The sequence below is a fragment of the Mauremys mutica genome, chromosome 1 (assembly GCF_020497125.1).
Source record: "Mauremys mutica isolate MM-2020 ecotype Southern chromosome 1, ASM2049712v1, whole genome shotgun sequence".
Taxonomy (NCBI): domain Eukaryota; kingdom Metazoa; phylum Chordata; order Testudines; family Geoemydidae; genus Mauremys; species Mauremys mutica.
Window position 1 is genome coordinate 119,226,818 of NC_059072.1, and position 17,893 is coordinate 119,244,710.

Genomic DNA, 17,893 nt, shown 5'->3' on the forward strand with positions numbered 1-17,893 from the left:
GGATACAATGAATTTTTTTGTTGTAATATATTGTAAGGGGGAGGAAGAGTAAAGATGTCGTTTTTTTACACAGCTATAGGTATGAGATATTTTCTTCCTCCACCAATTCTACTGTCAGCATCTCCCCATGTCTACAGGATAAAAACCAAATACCACTCTCAGTCTTAGAAAGGTCTCAAGCCAAAATAAATGCAGGTAAGAATATTCCATTTTTTAAAAAAATATCGTGTATGTATGTAGTTGGGTCTGGTAGTACTGGCTATTATGAAGCTTGCCCAATACATCACATTATAAGACCCTGTTTTCTGTTGCCAAACTTTAACTATTTGAGCTGAAATTCTGGTTTAGTGACTTGCCCAGCATCACATTTACATTGCAAACTCTGTGGCAGAGGCAGGGATGGAATCCAGTTCCCCAGGGCAGCATTCAACTGCTGTAACAATAGGACCCCTTCTCTTCTTTCACTGTGTATCCCCTGCCTCATTCACTATGCACCTTTTTGCTTCTGCAACAAGTGAAGCAGTGGGGTGCCACGGACAACAGCCTCCTTCATTGCACAATCCTGATTCATCCCCAAAATAGCTTCATCTTGCCACACATTGAACAACAGAGAGAAAACAATATTAAATAGCTGCTCCTTAAGTGAACACCATCCATCCTGTGCACCCAATGAGGCAGAGGCCCTGTGTAAAAAAATAAATAGTATGTGATCATGTAATTCAAGACTGTATCATAATGCAACATGCTCTAGGGGGCCAAAGTAAGGTTGCATAAGCAACCTTAATTCTGGCATTTCTTAAGTTTTGAGCACTGACTTTATGACCTTAATAATGCTCTTTTAACATAGTTTGTGTGTTTTTTATATATATTAATACTTAAAATTTATATATATATAAATAAATAAAATATAAAAAACAAGATATATCCCAAGCAACCATGTAAAGTGTGACAAAGTTCCTCCTCTACCTTGGTGGGTCCTGTGCTTATTTGGCAGATTTGCTCACCTCAGTGATCTTCCCCTCTGGTGGAACCCATAGTCTGGGTCAACTCCTCCCGTGTCTGATCAGGAGTTGGGAGGTTTGGGGGGAACCCGGGCCCGCCTTCTACTCCGGGTTCCAGCCCAGGGCCCTGTGGATTGCAGCTTTCTATAGTGCCTCCTGTAACAGCTGCATGACAGCTACAACTCCCTGGGCTACTTCCCCATGACCTCCTCCAAACACCTTTATCCTCCCCACAGGACCTTCCTCCTGGTGTCTGATAACGCTTGTGCTCCTTAGTCCTCCAGCAGCACACCCTCTCACTCTCAACTCCTTGCGCCTCTTGCTCCCAGTTCCTCACACGCATTTCCTCTCCTCTGGCTCCCCCCTCCCTGACTGGAGTGAGCTCCTTTTTAAACCCAGGTGCCCTGATTAGCCTGCCTTGATTGGCTGCAGGTGTTCTAATCAGCCTGTCTGCCTTAATTGGTTCTAGCAGTTTCCTGATTACTCTAGTGCAGCCCCTGCTCTGGTCACTCAGGGAACAGAAAACTACTCATCCAGTGACCGGTATATTTGCCCTCTACCAGACTCCTGTACCCCACTGGCCTGGGTCTGTCACAAAAGGCAATTATCTTTGTTTCATATCTGCTACTTTTTATACTAGAAACATAGCTGAACCTTCTTTAATGCCATCTTTTAATTCCCCCAATCCTGGGACCATTCAGAGGCTAGTAAGATACCTGGCATAAATTGAAACAGCCTGAGAAATGCTTATTTCCAGCTGCCTGTGGCCCAAAGGAGCTGTCCAACCAAGGTAGGGATAGCTGGGTCTTGGGAACACCCTGAGATACCCTCAATATAGGAGAATGGTAAGGATTGCAGGGGTGGAAGTGCTATACACCATCTGAGCATTTCCCCCATAATTGTGAATTCTGAGTGGGATAGATCTGCTGGTTTTACAGCTGCTTGGTGCTGTGATGTACTAGTGAAAGTACAGGAGCATCAGTTTCACAGGTGCCCTGCTAGGTGGGATGACTGCCATAAAGCCGTGTGTGCAGGTTCTTCAGGAATCTCAATAAACTCAAATACCTCAACATTCAATGAACAACGGAAATCTCTGTGTTTCTTATTTCTGCTGAGGTTTGGTGTTGTGATTTATTTATTTTTTGGGTATAGATGCACATGTATTGGTCCAAAACATAAAATAAAGCCTGGTCTTTGTCAGTGCATTGGCACCATCTAGGAATTGAAATAACCTGTTACCTGTGTGGCACTGAGGAAAATATAGATTCTATAGCCAATAGGGGCCCTATTGATATTTGCCTGTATGACTTAAAGAGAACCATTAGAGTTCCTTTCACCTCTGCTCACAATGCTACAGAATTTTAGCTGTTTGAATGAAATGCATGAGGTGTGTGCTACAGCACAGGCACTGAATCTGGTGCATAAAACAGCACAGAAGTGGTTTAAAATTCCATTCCACCGACTGGTCTTGGGAGTGTTCTTTTATCTTTGCAATAAACCTGTGGGCTCAGTTCCTCCTCCCAATTACACAGGTGCCAACAGGAAATGTACCTGTACATCTAAGGACAGAGCTGAGCCCTGTGTGTTCAATGTCAAAATGTCACAAACAATGTCTTGTTTTACCCTCTCTCTCTCTCTCTGTATCCAGGATGTGAAAAAGAAGTTGAATCGTCCATGTGGATCTATGTTTTGCTTGGGAATCTTTTGCGTGGGATAGGGGAGACTCCTATCCAGCCTTTGGGAATTACGTATATTGACGATTATGCCAGTGAAGAGAGTGCTGCTTTCTACATTGGTAAAATAATGAATCAAATTACTTGATCCTAACGTCTCATTTTTCACAAGACATAAATTGAGTTGTTTTCAGTAGCAGAATGAGTGACATTAAATTAACTTGTCCTGATTATTTTGCTTGCATGGTTTAAAATTTCCAAGGTTTTATTTAAAAGCTGTGTGCATTTTAGGGGCCAAATTCCACTCTTGATTACACCAGTGCAGTCCCATTATCTTCACTGAGAAGATAATTTGGCCTGTTGCTACCTTAATCTTATTAAATCTTCTGCATGTGGATTAGTGGATCACACACTCAGTTCTCTGGAGGGGAATAGAAATTTATATAGCATAGATTTATTTGGTGCTTAAAATGTAACATGGAATTTAAATTAAGCACAGATAAACTATTATGAACAGAATCAGAACTTGGAATCTTCCCTCCAAACTGAATCAGAACAGTCATATGTTGAGGGTCGAAATACTTAAAAGAACTTTTTCCCTATTGTGTTTCGTGTGTGACGATACCTGTATGTTAAGCTGAAATACCATCTGAAAGGTTTTTATCACTAGAAACTTTTTTTTTTTTTAAGTATTTCTAGTCTGGTTAGAAGTGAGATCTACCAGAAACTTTATGGAAAAATTTGTTCTTGCAAGATTTCCAGATCAATTTTGAAAACTCAAAAGATGTGTGTAGGTTGGATAAGAGCCTAACAAAAAACATCTGAACTTAATCCAATGTGACGTGCTGAACCTTTTTGAGGTTTGTCCATCACTAATAAAATACATTGGTTAATGTACACACATTTTCTGACCACCTTATACATAATTTGCAACCCTGTTGGTGGCACTTCTGAATTTGGACCACAAACTTCCATGAATTCACTTATTCCAGGCTGAATTTGGTCTGTTAATTAGGTGACAGCAAAAAAACCAAAAGTGAAATTTTGATGCAATGAGCCAATTTTTGCCTTTTGATACAATGGTGCTAGTCTGGAGCAATTCCATTGTCTGGGAATAAGAATTAGATTATTTTGGATTTTCACCAATGTGCGTGAAAGCAGAATTTGGTCCTGCATGTTAAAATACAGATCACTTTTCACTGATACTGTACACAAGAACAGAGCATGACAATGTATGAAAACAGAGTCATTTAAGGCAGAAGAATGACAATTTCCTTGTGTTTTTTTGCAGGGTGTGTACAGACAGTTGCAATTATAGGCCCAATATTTGGTTTTCTTTTAGGATCCCTCTGTGCCAAACTATATGTTGACATTGGCTTTGTAGACTTGGGTAAGTCAGAAAAATCATTTTTAAAAATTGTTTATTCTATGTGTTGCATTGAAAAGTTCCAAATCCTTCAAAGTAAATGATATGGGGGATATAAAAAGGCAGGTTAAATTAAAGGCTTGAGGGTAGTTGGCTTTGGAAGGTTTTAAACTGAAAAATTATTTCCAGCATAAGAAGAATTCTCTTTTCCCCCATCATAATATTGCTTAAATTAAATAAAAGACATTAAAATACAATCCCTTGAATTCAGCAAAACCTGTCAGCAAAAAAAAGTGATATATTCTGCATGCATGTTTTCTTAAGTAATGGGATTTTGGATGTTGTTTGTAGAGACTGAATGCCTAGAGTATAAGAAAGGGACTGAATGAGGTGTAAAGTACTTCTCAACATGAATAAGGATGGCAGAATCTGACCCAGAAATAGGTCATATAATTAGAGCTGGCTGGAAAATGTTGTTTATTCTCCCCTCCCCAAAGATAATTTTTTACTTTTTTCTGAAAAAAACAAACAAACCCAAAACCAACCAACCAAAAAAACAAAACAGAGAAACTGAAAATTTTTGGTCAAAACCTTCTTCCTTTTTTTTTTTTTTTTTTTTTTTTTTTTTTGACAATGGTTCAGGTTTTTTGTTTTCTGACTTTTTTTTTTATGGTAAGCTTAATTTTTTTGTTTCGTCAACCTCCCCTCTTCCCCCCACCAAGTTTTCCATCTGAAAAAAGTTTGGATGGAAATTTTTGACCATCCTTAAAATGACTCTTTTAGTGAATGTTTTGAATTCCTTGCCCTGACTGTACTGGGACAGGGGTAAATGGCAATGCATAAATAACTCTGTTATTGCTGTATTTTTGAAATCCATTGTACTGATAAAATGATGCTCTAATCAGTTGGATTGATCTTGTGAACTGCCGAACACTTGCCCCTTCGACTCTTATTGACTTAATAGGACGTTGCTTAGCACGTGTCATGAACAGAATCAGAGTTTGAATATGAAACATTGATAGAAACATGTGGCACAATTATCTATTTTTAAACCCTACAGGTAGATAGATTTTATTTGTGTCAGTGCTGGAGAAAATACAATTGGCATTTTGATGTGATATAAATGCTGATTACATTTAACCCAAATCACAAGTTATACAGAAATATGAGAACTCAAAAGAAAAACTTCCAGTCTGCATGGGAGATGTGGCAGTATCATGGTTATATGCCTCAATGGCAACCTTTCCGACCACTTAAGGAACAGTGTAGATAGTTTCTAAAGGGGGTGTGTACTCCACAGCTGCCAGAAAAGTATTGGATGTGGGTGGGGATGGTGATTATGGAAAAAAAGATCTAGGGCTCTGTTGAAGAAATAAGAATCTCTGCTGGGAGAGGTACCCTCCAAAATTTGCTTTGCTCTTAACAAACTTTCACTAAATATGCAAATATGTCCCTCTTCCCCCCCTGTACCACAGACAGTATAACAATAACTCACAATGATGCCCGATGGGTAGGAGCTTGGTGGCTTGGTTATTTAATAGCAGGTGTGTTAAGTGTTCTGGCTGCCATCCCATTCTGGTTCTTACCAAAGCACCTGCCAAGACCAGAAAGCAGAAAGGATTCCAGTACCTCCTCTGAGCAGTCAAAGTTCATTATTGAAGATAACAGGGAGCATCACAGATCTTATGAACAGCAAGTAAAGATACTTGAAATGGCGAAAGGCAAGTAAACACAGTTTGTTTTATAACTGTTTAGTTTTATACCTTACCTTTCAGGCTTGACCTCTGTTTAAAGGCCCAGAGTTGATTTTGGCTAAGTGGCACCATGGGATTAGCAATATGAACAAAAGGGGCTCTCTAATTGCTTCCTAGCCCCTCATCTCCTACAGCACAGTTTCTCCAGCTGGGTTTGTGACCCTGAAGTGATCCATGAGGCTGTTGGGGGAGAATTTGCAAAAAGGCTATAGATCTTTCCCTGTAAAAGATGTATGTTTAAAAAAACCCAATAGAAAGGGGACCTATAAACCCCCCCACTCTCAAAAAATAGCCAAAACTACAGAAAGTTTGCAAACCCCTGCTGTAAAATCTTGAGGTTCATTGAAAGCACTATGTTCAGAAAAACGAATGGGAAAATAATTGGCTTCTACTCACACAAGCACGCCTAGGCTGAACAAAATGCAGGAAAAGGCAAAGTTATGGCATCTGCTTATATGGAAGCAGGAAATAAAAATATTTTATTTATAAGACCAAGCCACACTATTTCACTATAGCTAGTGCCCTTCTGAGAATTTTACGTCAGCAAGTTGGCAAGTTATTCACTAGCAACACCTGGGATTTTGGATCAAAGTGAAATAAACCTGGGAATGTTACAGGATTTTGGCTACCTAATGAAAGAAAAATTGTGGTGGTTCTTTATTTAGTGGATGCACACAACATTCATGCGTTATAATGAGTTCCACTCATTTACACTGAGGTCATGAACAAGCCAAGGATATAATCAACTTTGGCTAAAGCCTGAATTAAATCCCTTTCTTTGTGACAGGAAGGAGAAAAAAGAGAGAAAGAGAGAAATTTAATGCAAGCCTGAAAGTAAATATTTTTTTTTATTAATTGCCATGCCTATGTTTTGCTGGAAACATAAAAATATCACAAAAAAGGGTTTTTGTGTGGTATTTCCAACGTGCCTCAAAAGATGACAGAAGAACGGCCATACTGGGTCAGATCAATGGTTCATCTAGCCCAGTATCCTGTGTTCTGTCAGTGGCCAATGCCAGATGCTTCAGAGGGAATGAACAGAACAGGCAATCATCAAGTGATCCATCCCCTGTCGCCCATTCCCAGCTTCTGGCAAATAGAGGCAAGGGGAACACACAGTGTGGGGTGGATCCCTGACCATCTTGGCTAATAGGTCTAGTTCTTTTTTGAACCCTGTTGTGGTTTAGGCCTCTGGTAAAGAGTTCCACAGGTCGACTGTGCGTTATTTGGAAGAAGTACTTCCATTTGTGTGTTTTAAATCTGCTGCCTATTAATTTCATTGGGTGACCCCTAGTTCTTGTGTTACGTGAAAGAGTAAATAACACTTCCTTATTTACTTTCTCCACACCAGTCATGATTTTATAGACCTCTGTCATATCCCCGCCCTTAGTAGTCTCATTTCTAAGCTGAAAAGTCCCAGTTTTTTTAATTTCTCCTCATACAGAAGCTGTTCCATATCCACAATAATTTTTGTTGCCCATCTCTGTACTTTTTTCAGTTCTAATGTATCTTTTTTGAGATGGGGTGACCAGAACTGCATGTGGTATTCAAGGTGTGGGCATACCATGGATTTATATAGAGGCATTATGATACTTTTTTGTCTTACTATCTATTCTTTTCCTAATGGTTCCTAACACTCTGTTAGCTTTTGTGACTGCTGCTGCATATTGAACAGATGTTTTCAGAGAACTATCCACGACTCCAAGATCTTTCTTCAGTGGTAACAGCTAATTTAGAATCCATCATTTTGTATGTATAGTTGGGATTATATTTTCCAATGTGCATTACTTTGCATGTATCAAGATTTAATTTCCTCTACCATTTTTGCCCAGTCACACAGTTTTGTGAGATCCCTTTTTAATTCTTTGCAGTCTGCTTTGGACTTACCTAGCTTGAGTAATTTTGTATTGTGTGCAAAGTTTGCCACTTCACTCTTTACCCCATTTTTTCCAGATCATTTATGACTATGGCTTTGGCTACACTTGCACTTCAAAGCGCTGCCGCGGCAGCGCTTTGAACAGGGGGGGCTCTACGTTTTTGGCCGCCCCAAGCAGTCATGCGCGGGAGGCGCCCCGGAGCCGCGGGAGCAGCGGACCTCCCGCGGGCATGACTGCAGAGGGACCGCTGGTCCCGCGTGGCTCGGCTGGACCTCCCGCAGCTGCGGACGGTTCGCGGGGCCGGCGGCTCCGCTTGAGCTGCCGCAGTCATGCCTGCGGGAGGTCCAGTCGAGCCGCGGGACGAGTGCCCCCTCCGCAGTTATGCCTGCGGCAGGTCCAGTCGTCCCGGGGCTCCGGTGGACCTCCCGCAGGCATGACTGCGGCAGGTCCGCCGGCCCAGCCTGCCGCCCCCCCGCTTGTTTTGCTGGTGCCTAGAGCCGCCCCTGGCTTTGAAGTGCTAAGTGTAGTCAAAGCGCCAGCGCTGGGAGCGAGCTCTCCCAGCGCTGTTCGTACTCCACCTCCCTGTGGGGAATAACGTACAGTGCTGGGAGCCGCACTCCCAGCGCTGGGGCTTTGACCACACTGGCGCTTTGCAGCGCCGCAATTTGCAGCACTGGAGAGGGTGTGTTTTCACACCCTGCTGCAGCGCTGCAAATTTGCAAGTGTAGCCAAGGCCTATGTTGAACAGCACTGGTTCCAGTACAGACCTTTGGGGGAAACCACTATTTACCTCTCTCCATTCTGAAAACTGACCATTCATTCCTACCCATTGTTTCCTGCCTTTTAATCAGTTACTGATCCATGAGGGAACCTTCCTTTTTATCTCATGACTGCTTACTGAGCTTAAGAGCCTTTGGTGAGGGATCTTGTCAAAGGTTTTCTGAAAGTCTAAGTACACTACATTTACTGGATCACCCTTATTCTCATGCTTGTTGACCCCCTCAATAAATTCTAATGGATTGGTGAGGCATGATTTCCCTTTACAAAAGCCAAGTTGACTCTTCCCCAACAAATCATGTTCATCTATGTGTCTGATAATTCTGTTCTTTACTATAGTTTCAACCAATTTGCCTGGTACTGAAGTTAGGCTCACTGGCCTGTAATTGCTGGGATCACCTCTGGAGCCTTTTATAAAAAATGGTGTCATATTACCTATCATTGGGTACAGAAGCTGATTTAAATACCATACATACCACACTTAGTAGTTCTGCAATTTCATATATGAGTTCCTTCAGAACTTCTGGGTGAATACCATCTGGTCCTGGTGACTTATTACTGTTTAAATTAACAATTAAATTTATCAGTGAGAACTGGAAATCAAGGTATTGTGAAGTCATCTGAAAATATCACCTTCACAGATCCCTTCTCTTGCATGTGTGTGAGTCAAAGAGTGACTGTTGAAGTAGTTTCTACAGACAGTAAATTGAAACTTATCCAACTCTCTCTGCCGTTTAAGGTTCATCCATCTCTAAAATATATACCAAGTCTGATCGAAGTAGGGATGGGGAACAGTCTGGTTAAAGCACTGGGTGGGGAAATCACAAGATCTGGATTCTAGTCCCAGATATTCCACAGACTTGTTTTTCATTGGCCTTAGATTCCCAAAAGGGTCTCTAGTTTTGGGTGCCTCAGCAGCTGAGTAAGACAACTTGACCCATATAGGGCCAAGCCAGTTGAAGCCAGTAGGAAGTGTGGGTGCTCAGTGCACCTGAAAATCAGGTCCTTAAGTTGTCTAAAGTTGAATACCAAAAAAAGTGAGGCACTCAAAACAAAATGCCATTTTTGTAAATTTGACACTTAACTAGTTTGTTCCTCACTCCCCCCCACCCCTCCATCTGTAAAATAGGGATCATACCCACCTCCCAGCAATGCTGTGGAACTGACTTCATTAATCTTTATTAAACATTGTGTGGTCCTTGATGGGAAAGTGCTATTGAATTACAAAATTTTATTCATATTATTATTTTTCCAGTTTGCTTTTCACTAACAGAGCATTTTGGTTTGCAGATTTCCTGCCATCAGTGAAGAACCTCTTCGGAAATCCAGTTTACTTTCTATATTTATGTGCAAGCATCATTCAGTTCAATTCTTTAATTGGCATGGTAACATATAAACCAAAATATATTGAGCAACAGTATGGGCAATCATCTTCAAAAACGAATTTTGTTATAGGTATGTTAAGTCAACTTCTTGGCGCCTTAAAAATGGAAACCTTTCAGATTGCCGACTGGTAGACAGAAATGGGCAAAAAATGCTTCTGAAGACTACTTTCTGCTCCCCTTGTAAAAATTTTAAATACCAGATGCTGAACATGAATCTGTTTTATCATTGGATTTAGCATTTAATTAACTCTGAGTTTAAGTGTATGCAAGAGCTGCTGCAAGGGATTGTTGAGATTGCTGGTTTACTTACCCTTCTTCCAGAAAATATAAAAGAAAAATATCAGGCAATCACAAGAAAATAACTTAAATCAGGAATTAATTTTAAAATAATTTCTGTAAATAGAAATTTATTAGTATTGCTCACTTTCTGACTTCCCATTCCAACAAACTGAGCATCAGTTCAGAAAGTGGGGTAGGGACCTGTCACGGGGTGACTCACCACACTGGCGCCTCCTGCTGGGCGTTTTGGGAATTAGCTCAGCCCCAGTGGGTGCACCCTTATGTGGTGGTGGCTCTCCTGCCCTCATCTCCATTTGAAGACCCCTTACGGCTCCTTCCTCTCAGCGTCTGCTTTGTGGCACAGCCCTCCCTCCATGTCACCATCCAGTTTCCCTCTCTTCTGGGAGACTCCTCCAGCAAGAGTCCAGCCACTCCTCGTAGCAGCTTGGCTGTCCATAGCCGGGCTGTTCCTTCACTGAGGGGGACCCAGGCCCGCCTACTACTCCAGGTCCCGGCTCAGGGACCCTGGCAACAGCAGCTTCCTGCTGCCTCTTCCTTCCAGGTCTCTGTCTCTATTCTCTGAGGCACTTCCCCACAGCCTCTCTTCCTTCTGCTCCTGCCTCTGGCTCCAGCTCCTTTGCCCTCTTCCCAGGGCCTTGAGCATGTAAGTCCTGGCAGCCTGCCAGGAGCCCTCTAGGAAGCCAGTCTTCTCCCTAGGGCTCCTTGCAGCAGACTAACCCGCTCTGGTCTGCATCTTCCTTTTATATGGGCCGGCTGGGCCCTGATTGGCTGGTCCAGCCTCTGTCCTAATTGTCTGCAGCTGCCACCCTAATTGTCTGTTTCCCCTGCAGCCAGTCTTTTGGCTGCCTGCTGCTCAGCCTCCCTAGGCTGGTTTTAACTCTCTCAAGGCCAGTATGGGGCAGGTGCCCCGTCACAGGCCCCAATTATGGTGTAGCTGTAGCATCTCTAGAATTTATTAAGAAATTAGTTAAATAATGTTATTCTCAATTAACAGACAGAGGTAAAGAAAACCATCTGGGCATCATATTTACCTCCTATAAAATGCCTACAATTTTTAGTTATTTGGATGTGGGAATGTTTAAAAGAAAAGAAAAGGTGATGCCACAGTGACATGACTCAGCATGGAGGCCAGTAGGTCTCTCAATTGTCCTACTTTGCTCTTATTGTAAGACATCTCTTCCTGCTGCCTTCCTGTTGGTCTGTGCTATGCTGCTTGTTTCCCAGTTCCAGATCACGCCTTCCAACTGCTGACTTCATCCTTCCCCCGTTTCCAGGCTGTATCAATGTTATAGTGCATTCTCCATGAGACTTAAGGGAGATATAACATGTTCTCACTCATAAACTATCACCTTGCCCTGCAGAGAGTCCTTGCTGGGGCTGGGGCAGCACTGTCCCCGTTCATACAGAAAGGGGTAGATCCACCAGACAAGGTACCTTTCATACGAAGATGGAGTGGGGACAATCCCTGGTTATTTCATTTTATTTCACTTGTTACAGTGAGCCTGTCATGATAATTCCTTGAAGATAGAAGTTGGAATTTCCTGGCATGAGACCCATAGAAATGTAGACAAGCAAAGGTGATGGCCAGAAAAGCATTCAAAACAATTCAGGGCTTGGCTACACTTGAAAGTTGCAGCGCTGGGAGTTACAGCGCTGGTCATGCAGCTGTGTAGGGCCAGCGCTGGAGTGTGGCCACACTGACAGCTACCAGCGCTGCAGTGTGGCCACACTTGCAGCACTTTCCAGCGCTGTATTGAGAGGTGCATTGTGGGCAGCTATCCCACAGAGCACCTCGTCCCATTTTGGCGCTGAGTATTGTGGGAAGGGGAAGGAAGTGTGTGGGTCATTCCGCTTCCTGTGCCAACGCCCCGTGGTGCATCGCTTCACATCCCAGCATTCACTCTTTCCGGCAACGTTTGGCGCCATTGTGAGTGTCTTTCTGTTTTACTGTCTTCTGTGTGAATCGCGATTTCTGTGGCAAATGGAGCCCGAGCTGCTGAGGACTGTGCTGATGAGTGTCGCCAGCACAACACGTTTGGCAGTCGAGCTATTCCTTCAGCTCCAAAGTGACAGTGAGGAGTCTGACGATGATATCGATATCGATTCTCCTGCCGCGTGTGACACTAAAGTGCTTGTGGCATTCACGGAAATGCTCAGCACCGTTGAATGCTGCTTTTGGGCTCGGGAAACAAGCACTGACTGGTGGGATCACATCGTCATGGAAGTCTGGGATGACGAGCAGTGGCTGCAGAACTTTCGTATGAGAAAAGCCACTTTCATGGGACTGTGTGCTGAGCTCGCCCCCACTCTGCGGCGCAAGGACCACAAGATTGAGAGCTGCCCTGACGGTGGAAAAGCGGGTGGCTATTGCAATCTGGAAGCTGGCAACTCCAGACAGCTACCGGTCGGTCGGGAACCAGTTTGGAGTGGGAAAGTCGACCGTTGGAATCGTGTTGATGCAAGTTTGCAAGGCAATTAATCGCATCCTGCTAAGAAAGACCGTGACTCTGGGGAGCGTGCAGGACATTGTGGATGGCTTTGCACAAATGGGTTTCCCTAACTGTGGAGGGGCGATAGATGGTACGCATATTCCTATTCTGCCCCCCCCCGGCATCAGAGTAGGTTAATCGTAAGGGGTATTTCTCAATGGTTCTCCAGGCGCTTGTGGATCACCGCGGGCATTTCATTGACATTTACACAGGCTGGCCTGGAAAGGTGCATGATGCACGCATCTTTCGGAACAGTGGCCTGTTCAGGAAGATGCAGGCAGGGACTTTTTTCCCAGACAGGAAGATCACAGTAGGGGACGTTGAAATGCCCATTGTGATCCTTGGAGACCCCGCTTACCCGTTACTGCCTTGGCTCATGAAACCCTATACAGGGAAGCTTGACAGGAGCAAGGACCGGTTCAACTACAGGCTGAGCCGGTTCCGAATGACTGTGGAGTGTGCTTTTGGCCGTTTAAAGGCACGCTGGCGTTCCTTGTATGGGAAGCTAGACTTGGGGGAAAGCAGCATCCCCGCGGTTATATGCGCTTGCTGTACCCTCCATAATATTTGTGAAGGGAAGGGTGAAACATTCAGTCAGGCATGGACCACCGAGGTTCAAGTCCTGGAGGCTGAATTTGCACAGCCAGAGAGCAGGGCTAATAGAGAGGCCCAGCACAGGGCTTCAAGGATTAGGGATGCCTTGAGGGAAGAATTTGAGGCTGAAAGCCAACAGTAATGTTTGCTGCCTTGCATGGGAGTGAATTGTACTGTTTACACTGTTATTCTATTATCCCTAAAATGATTTGCAGTGCCTCTTTCTTTACTGGGCTAAGGTATCTTTCACTATCTGCTATAATAAAGACTGTTTTCAAAGCCAAGAATTGTTTTATTGAAAAGAAAAAAACTTCCTTGACAGACAGACAGACACACAACATTTCATGAACACAAGAGGGCAGGGGTGTGGGTTGGTGAACTGTACAGTCACAAGTTTGCATATGTCCTGTCTGGAGTGCTGTTTAATGAATCCTGCACTTCAGGGTGCATATACTGCATGGTGATGGGGGTTGAGTGCAGAGCGTAAGGGTGGTGGTAGGTATCAGGGCTGGTTGGTGAACGTACAGGTGTTGGAGGCAGCTGGTGGTGGTAAGAACCTGGATGCTGGGGAAAGGTGGTTTGAGCTGACATTGGGGCACAAGGCAAAAAGCTTTGGGACGGGGGGGGCTGTGGGGCAGCACGGGACTGCTCTGCCTGCATGGCTACGATAGCCTGGAGAGAGTCCGCTTGGCGCGACAGGATGTCTAGCAGCTGGTTTGTGCTTTTCCTCTTTGCCACAGCGTTTCTACGCCAATGTCTCTGGCGGATCATGCTTTCCTTCTCTCTCCACTCCTTCAATTCTTTACTCTCTCTAGCAGACTGATGAAGAACAGTTTTCAACATGTCCTCCTTGCTCTTTCGGGGATTTTTCCTCAAATTGTGCAGCCTCTGTGCCGTGGTGCATCTGCTCAGCCCAGCAGTCAAGGTCACTGTAGAAAGCCAGAAATGTATACATTTAACAGGGCATCATTGTATTCACTATCTCCAGACATTCTTAGTCCTCAGTTTAGCATTCTTTTACCACACACATAACACAACAGAAGCCACGAAATGGTGAGTGAAGGGTGCTTATAGAGGGAGAAGTGGGGCTTGAGTGATAGAGGGGTTCTGGTTGCTTCGGGTAATCTGGAGTGATAGAGGGGTTGAGTGAAGATGCAGCTGCAGGGGTGATCTTCACTATCTCCCTATCTCTTCACTAAAGAGTCTCCCAACATTTTTCACAGGAGTTAATCCTGGAAGATATCTCCCTGCTGCGAGTCACTAGGGAACAGCGGGAGGCTCTTTTAGAGCAATGTGGATTCTGCCCGGGACCCTATGCGGCTTGCCTGTGTTCAGAAATGGTCCCCCCACCCCTCGCGGCACAGTGGCGCGGACGCGTCAGCGTGACTGGGACAAGGAACACAGTGGCTCTGCCTATAAACCTGCGCAGGCATATTGCCCACGCTCTGGATGAAACTTTTGCTGAGATAACTGCAGCCGATTACCGCGACGTGATAGACCACATCAATGGGCTATTCCACATCTAGGCTGGCATGCATGCAGCCCTAAACCCCCTTCCTCTCCAGAAACATTTCCACCCAGAAAATAAAAGCCGCTTACCGGTAACCCGCTCCTCTGCTTGTCCTTCTGCAACTGCTGGCTGCTGCAATTGGGTACTTTCCTCCTGGCTTGAGAAGAGCTCCTGGCTGCATGCCCACTCTGGGGTGTCTTCCCCCATCCCAGTAGCTTCACTCGCGGTTTCCTCCCCCCCCCGCCGCCTCCGCCTCCGCCTCCTCCTGTCCCCCAGCCTGCTCAGAAGTGTCCATCATTGTCCTGGGATTGGCAGTGGGGTCACCCCAAGTATCGCGTCCATCTCCCTGTAAAAACGACAGGTCGTGGGGGCAGCTCTGGATCGGCGATTACCCTCGCGGGCTTTGTAATAGGCACTCCGCAGCTCTTTAACTTTCACCCTGCATTGTAGTGCGTCCCGATCATGGCCCCTATCCAGCATGGACCTTGATACCTGCTCAAAGATATCGTAATTCCTACGGCTGGAGCGCAGCTGGGACTGCACAGCTTCCTCCCCCCAAACACTAATGAGATCCTGCAATTCGCCAGTGCTCCATGCTGGGGCTCGTTTGCTGCGTGGAGGCATGGTCACCTGTAAAGATTAACTGATTGCACTCCACACCTGGCTGCAGCAAACAGGAAGGAGATTTTTAAAATTCCCGGGGCATTTAAAGGGCGGGTCACCTGAGGCAAGAGCAGTAGAGTGCAAACTGATGAGCAGAGTGGCTGAACAGGAATTCTGGGATAACTCCTTATTCCCTGGAGGACAATTAAAGCGCTGGTGAGTGTCCACACCTGCTGAGCAGCGCTGGATCACCAGCGCTGCACTCCTTATACCCCAACCCGGATGGGTTTTCAGCCAGCGCTGCAACCAGGGAGTTGCAGCGCTGGTTGTGCCCTGCAAGTGTGGACGGGGTGTAATTGCAGCGCTGGAAAGCCTCCACCAGCGCAGCAACTTGTAAGTGTAGCCAAGCCCTCATATAGGCAATACAGTAGTTTGCATTGTATATAAAGATTTTCCTAGTGCTAAGCTTTCAGCTATGTGTGAAATGATTTAGTATTAATACCCATCTAATTTCACAAAGCACTGGAACAGTGCTTGGCAAAGGCTATGTGGCTCTGCTATGTTTGAAAGATTCCTAGCTGTATTGCCATCACTATAAGGCAGATCACTGAATTCCTCCCTGACACAAAGCATGGTCCGGGTAGCCAGCAATGACCTTCCTGAGGATCTCTGCCTGAATTCCTTTGATAAATCTCAGGATTAGCAAAGGCTGTGAGAGGTGTGAAGCATAGCAACTACAAAACAGTTGGAGGCGTTAAATAGTTACAGTACAAAGGTGCACTGCAGGATTCTTACACCAAAGAATATTCAGGAGAGCCAAAGGGGCCTGATGCATTCTTTAGGCAAACTTGCTACTTTTTAAAATATTGTTTGTATCACTCCCAAAGCTGAGGCTCAAACACAACAGAATTGGACATGGTCCCTGCTCTAAAGAGTTTACCAGCTCGGATTTAGAGCTGGCACCACAAGTGAGAGCCAGCACCAGAGAACTAACAAGTTGAGAGTATTGGGATGACAGGCTATATAAATAAGATCACGGAGTGACTCTCTTAGTTCATGCATACAGCATTGTAAACTCTGCTTTTTAAAAATCTTAAAGTGGGATTTTTAAGTTGTCAAATTTCTATTGCCATAGATGCCGATAGGAGTTTTATCTTTGACTTCAATGGGAGCAGAATTAGCCCCACACCAAACACTTTTGAAAATCCCACCCTTCATTAGCTGTCTTCCTATAGGCTTTGTGGCAGAAATTAGCTTTATCTTGTTTTATTCTTAGTTTATTACAAAATATTGATAGGCATGTTTACCTCCACTATGTTCATTTTCAAATCAGTGAATTCATACAGTTTCCTATAAAGATGAACGTTTAAAGAAACATGCAATTAAAATATATATCACAATGCTTCCTAATTCAGTGGCAAACATATCATTTGTACAAGCTATACAGTGAAAGTATTACTGGTATGTATGCAGTAAACCTCTGAGCAATATAGATCTATGGAAAATATTGACTTGCATATCATATATATCACTGTTTTCTACTGGACTGAATAAGATCTATTCTAATAATTAATAGGCCATCTAGTGGCTGTCTTCTAAGCCTACTTTAACAAAAACAATGAGGAGTCCGGTGGCACCTTAAAAACTAACAGATGTATTTGAGCATAAGCTTTCGTGGGTAAAAAACCCCACTTCTTCAGATGCATGGAGTGAAAATTACAGATGCAGGCATTATTATACTGACACATGAAGAGAAGGGAGTTACCTAACAGTGGTTCGAGCATTGGCCTGCTAAACCCAGGGTTGTGAGTTCAGTCCTTGAGGGGGCCACTTAGGGATCCAGGGCAAAATCAGTACTTGGTCCTGCTAGTGAAGGCAGGGGGCTGGACTAGATGACCTTTCGAGGTCCCTTCCGGTTCTAGGAGATAGGTATATCTCCAATTATTTAAAAAAAAAAAAAGAGAGAACCAGTGTGGACAAGGCCAATTCAATCAGGGTGGATGTGGTCCACTCCCAATAATTGATGAGGAGGTGTCAATGCTAGGAGAGGGAAAGTTGTTTCTGTCATGAACCAGCCACTCCCAGTCCCTATTCAAGCCCACATTAATGGTGTTAAATTTTCAAATGAATTTTAGATCTGCAGTTTCTCTTTGTTTTTAAAGTTTTTTTGTTCAAGTATGGCTACTTTAAAATCTATTATAGAATGTCCAGGGAGATTGAAGTGTTCTCCTACTGGCTTTTGTATGTTACCATTCCCGATGTCCGATTTGTGTCCATTTATTCTTTTACGTAGAGACTGTCCAGTTTGGCAAATGTATATGGCAGAGGGGCATTGCTGGCACATGATGGCATATATCACATTAGTAGATGTGCAGGTGAATGAGCCCCTGATGGTGTGGCTGAGGTGGTTGGGTCCTCTGATGGTGTCGCTAGAGTAGATATGGAGACAGAGTAGGCAACAAGATTTGTTACAGGGATTGGTTCCTGGGTTAGTGTTTCTGTGGTGTGGTGTGTAGTTGCTGGTGAGTATTTGCTTCAGGTTTGGGGGCTGTCTGTAAACAAGC

At 44.2% G+C, this 17,893-nt stretch overlaps 1 protein-coding gene across 2 annotated transcripts in view; it reads left to right on the forward strand.

Annotated features, from left to right (window-relative positions):
• LOC123343844 (solute carrier organic anion transporter family member 1C1-like) overlaps window positions 1-17,893 on the forward strand; it is a 47,661-nt gene that overhangs the window by 7,743 nt on the left and 22,025 nt on the right. Inside the window, exons 4-8 of one of the 2 annotated variants that reach the window (XM_044979292.1) lie at window positions 74-195; window positions 2,650-2,796; window positions 3,966-4,064; window positions 5,516-5,761; window positions 9,739-9,903. In XM_044979292.1, coding sequence (XP_044835227.1) covers window positions 74-195; window positions 2,650-2,796; window positions 3,966-4,064; window positions 5,516-5,761; window positions 9,739-9,903 — 779 coding nt within the window. The remainder of the gene's footprint in view (window positions 1-73; window positions 196-2,649; window positions 2,797-3,965; window positions 4,065-5,515; window positions 5,762-9,738; window positions 9,904-17,893) is intronic. The other variant, XM_044979303.1, reaches the window with a different exon arrangement.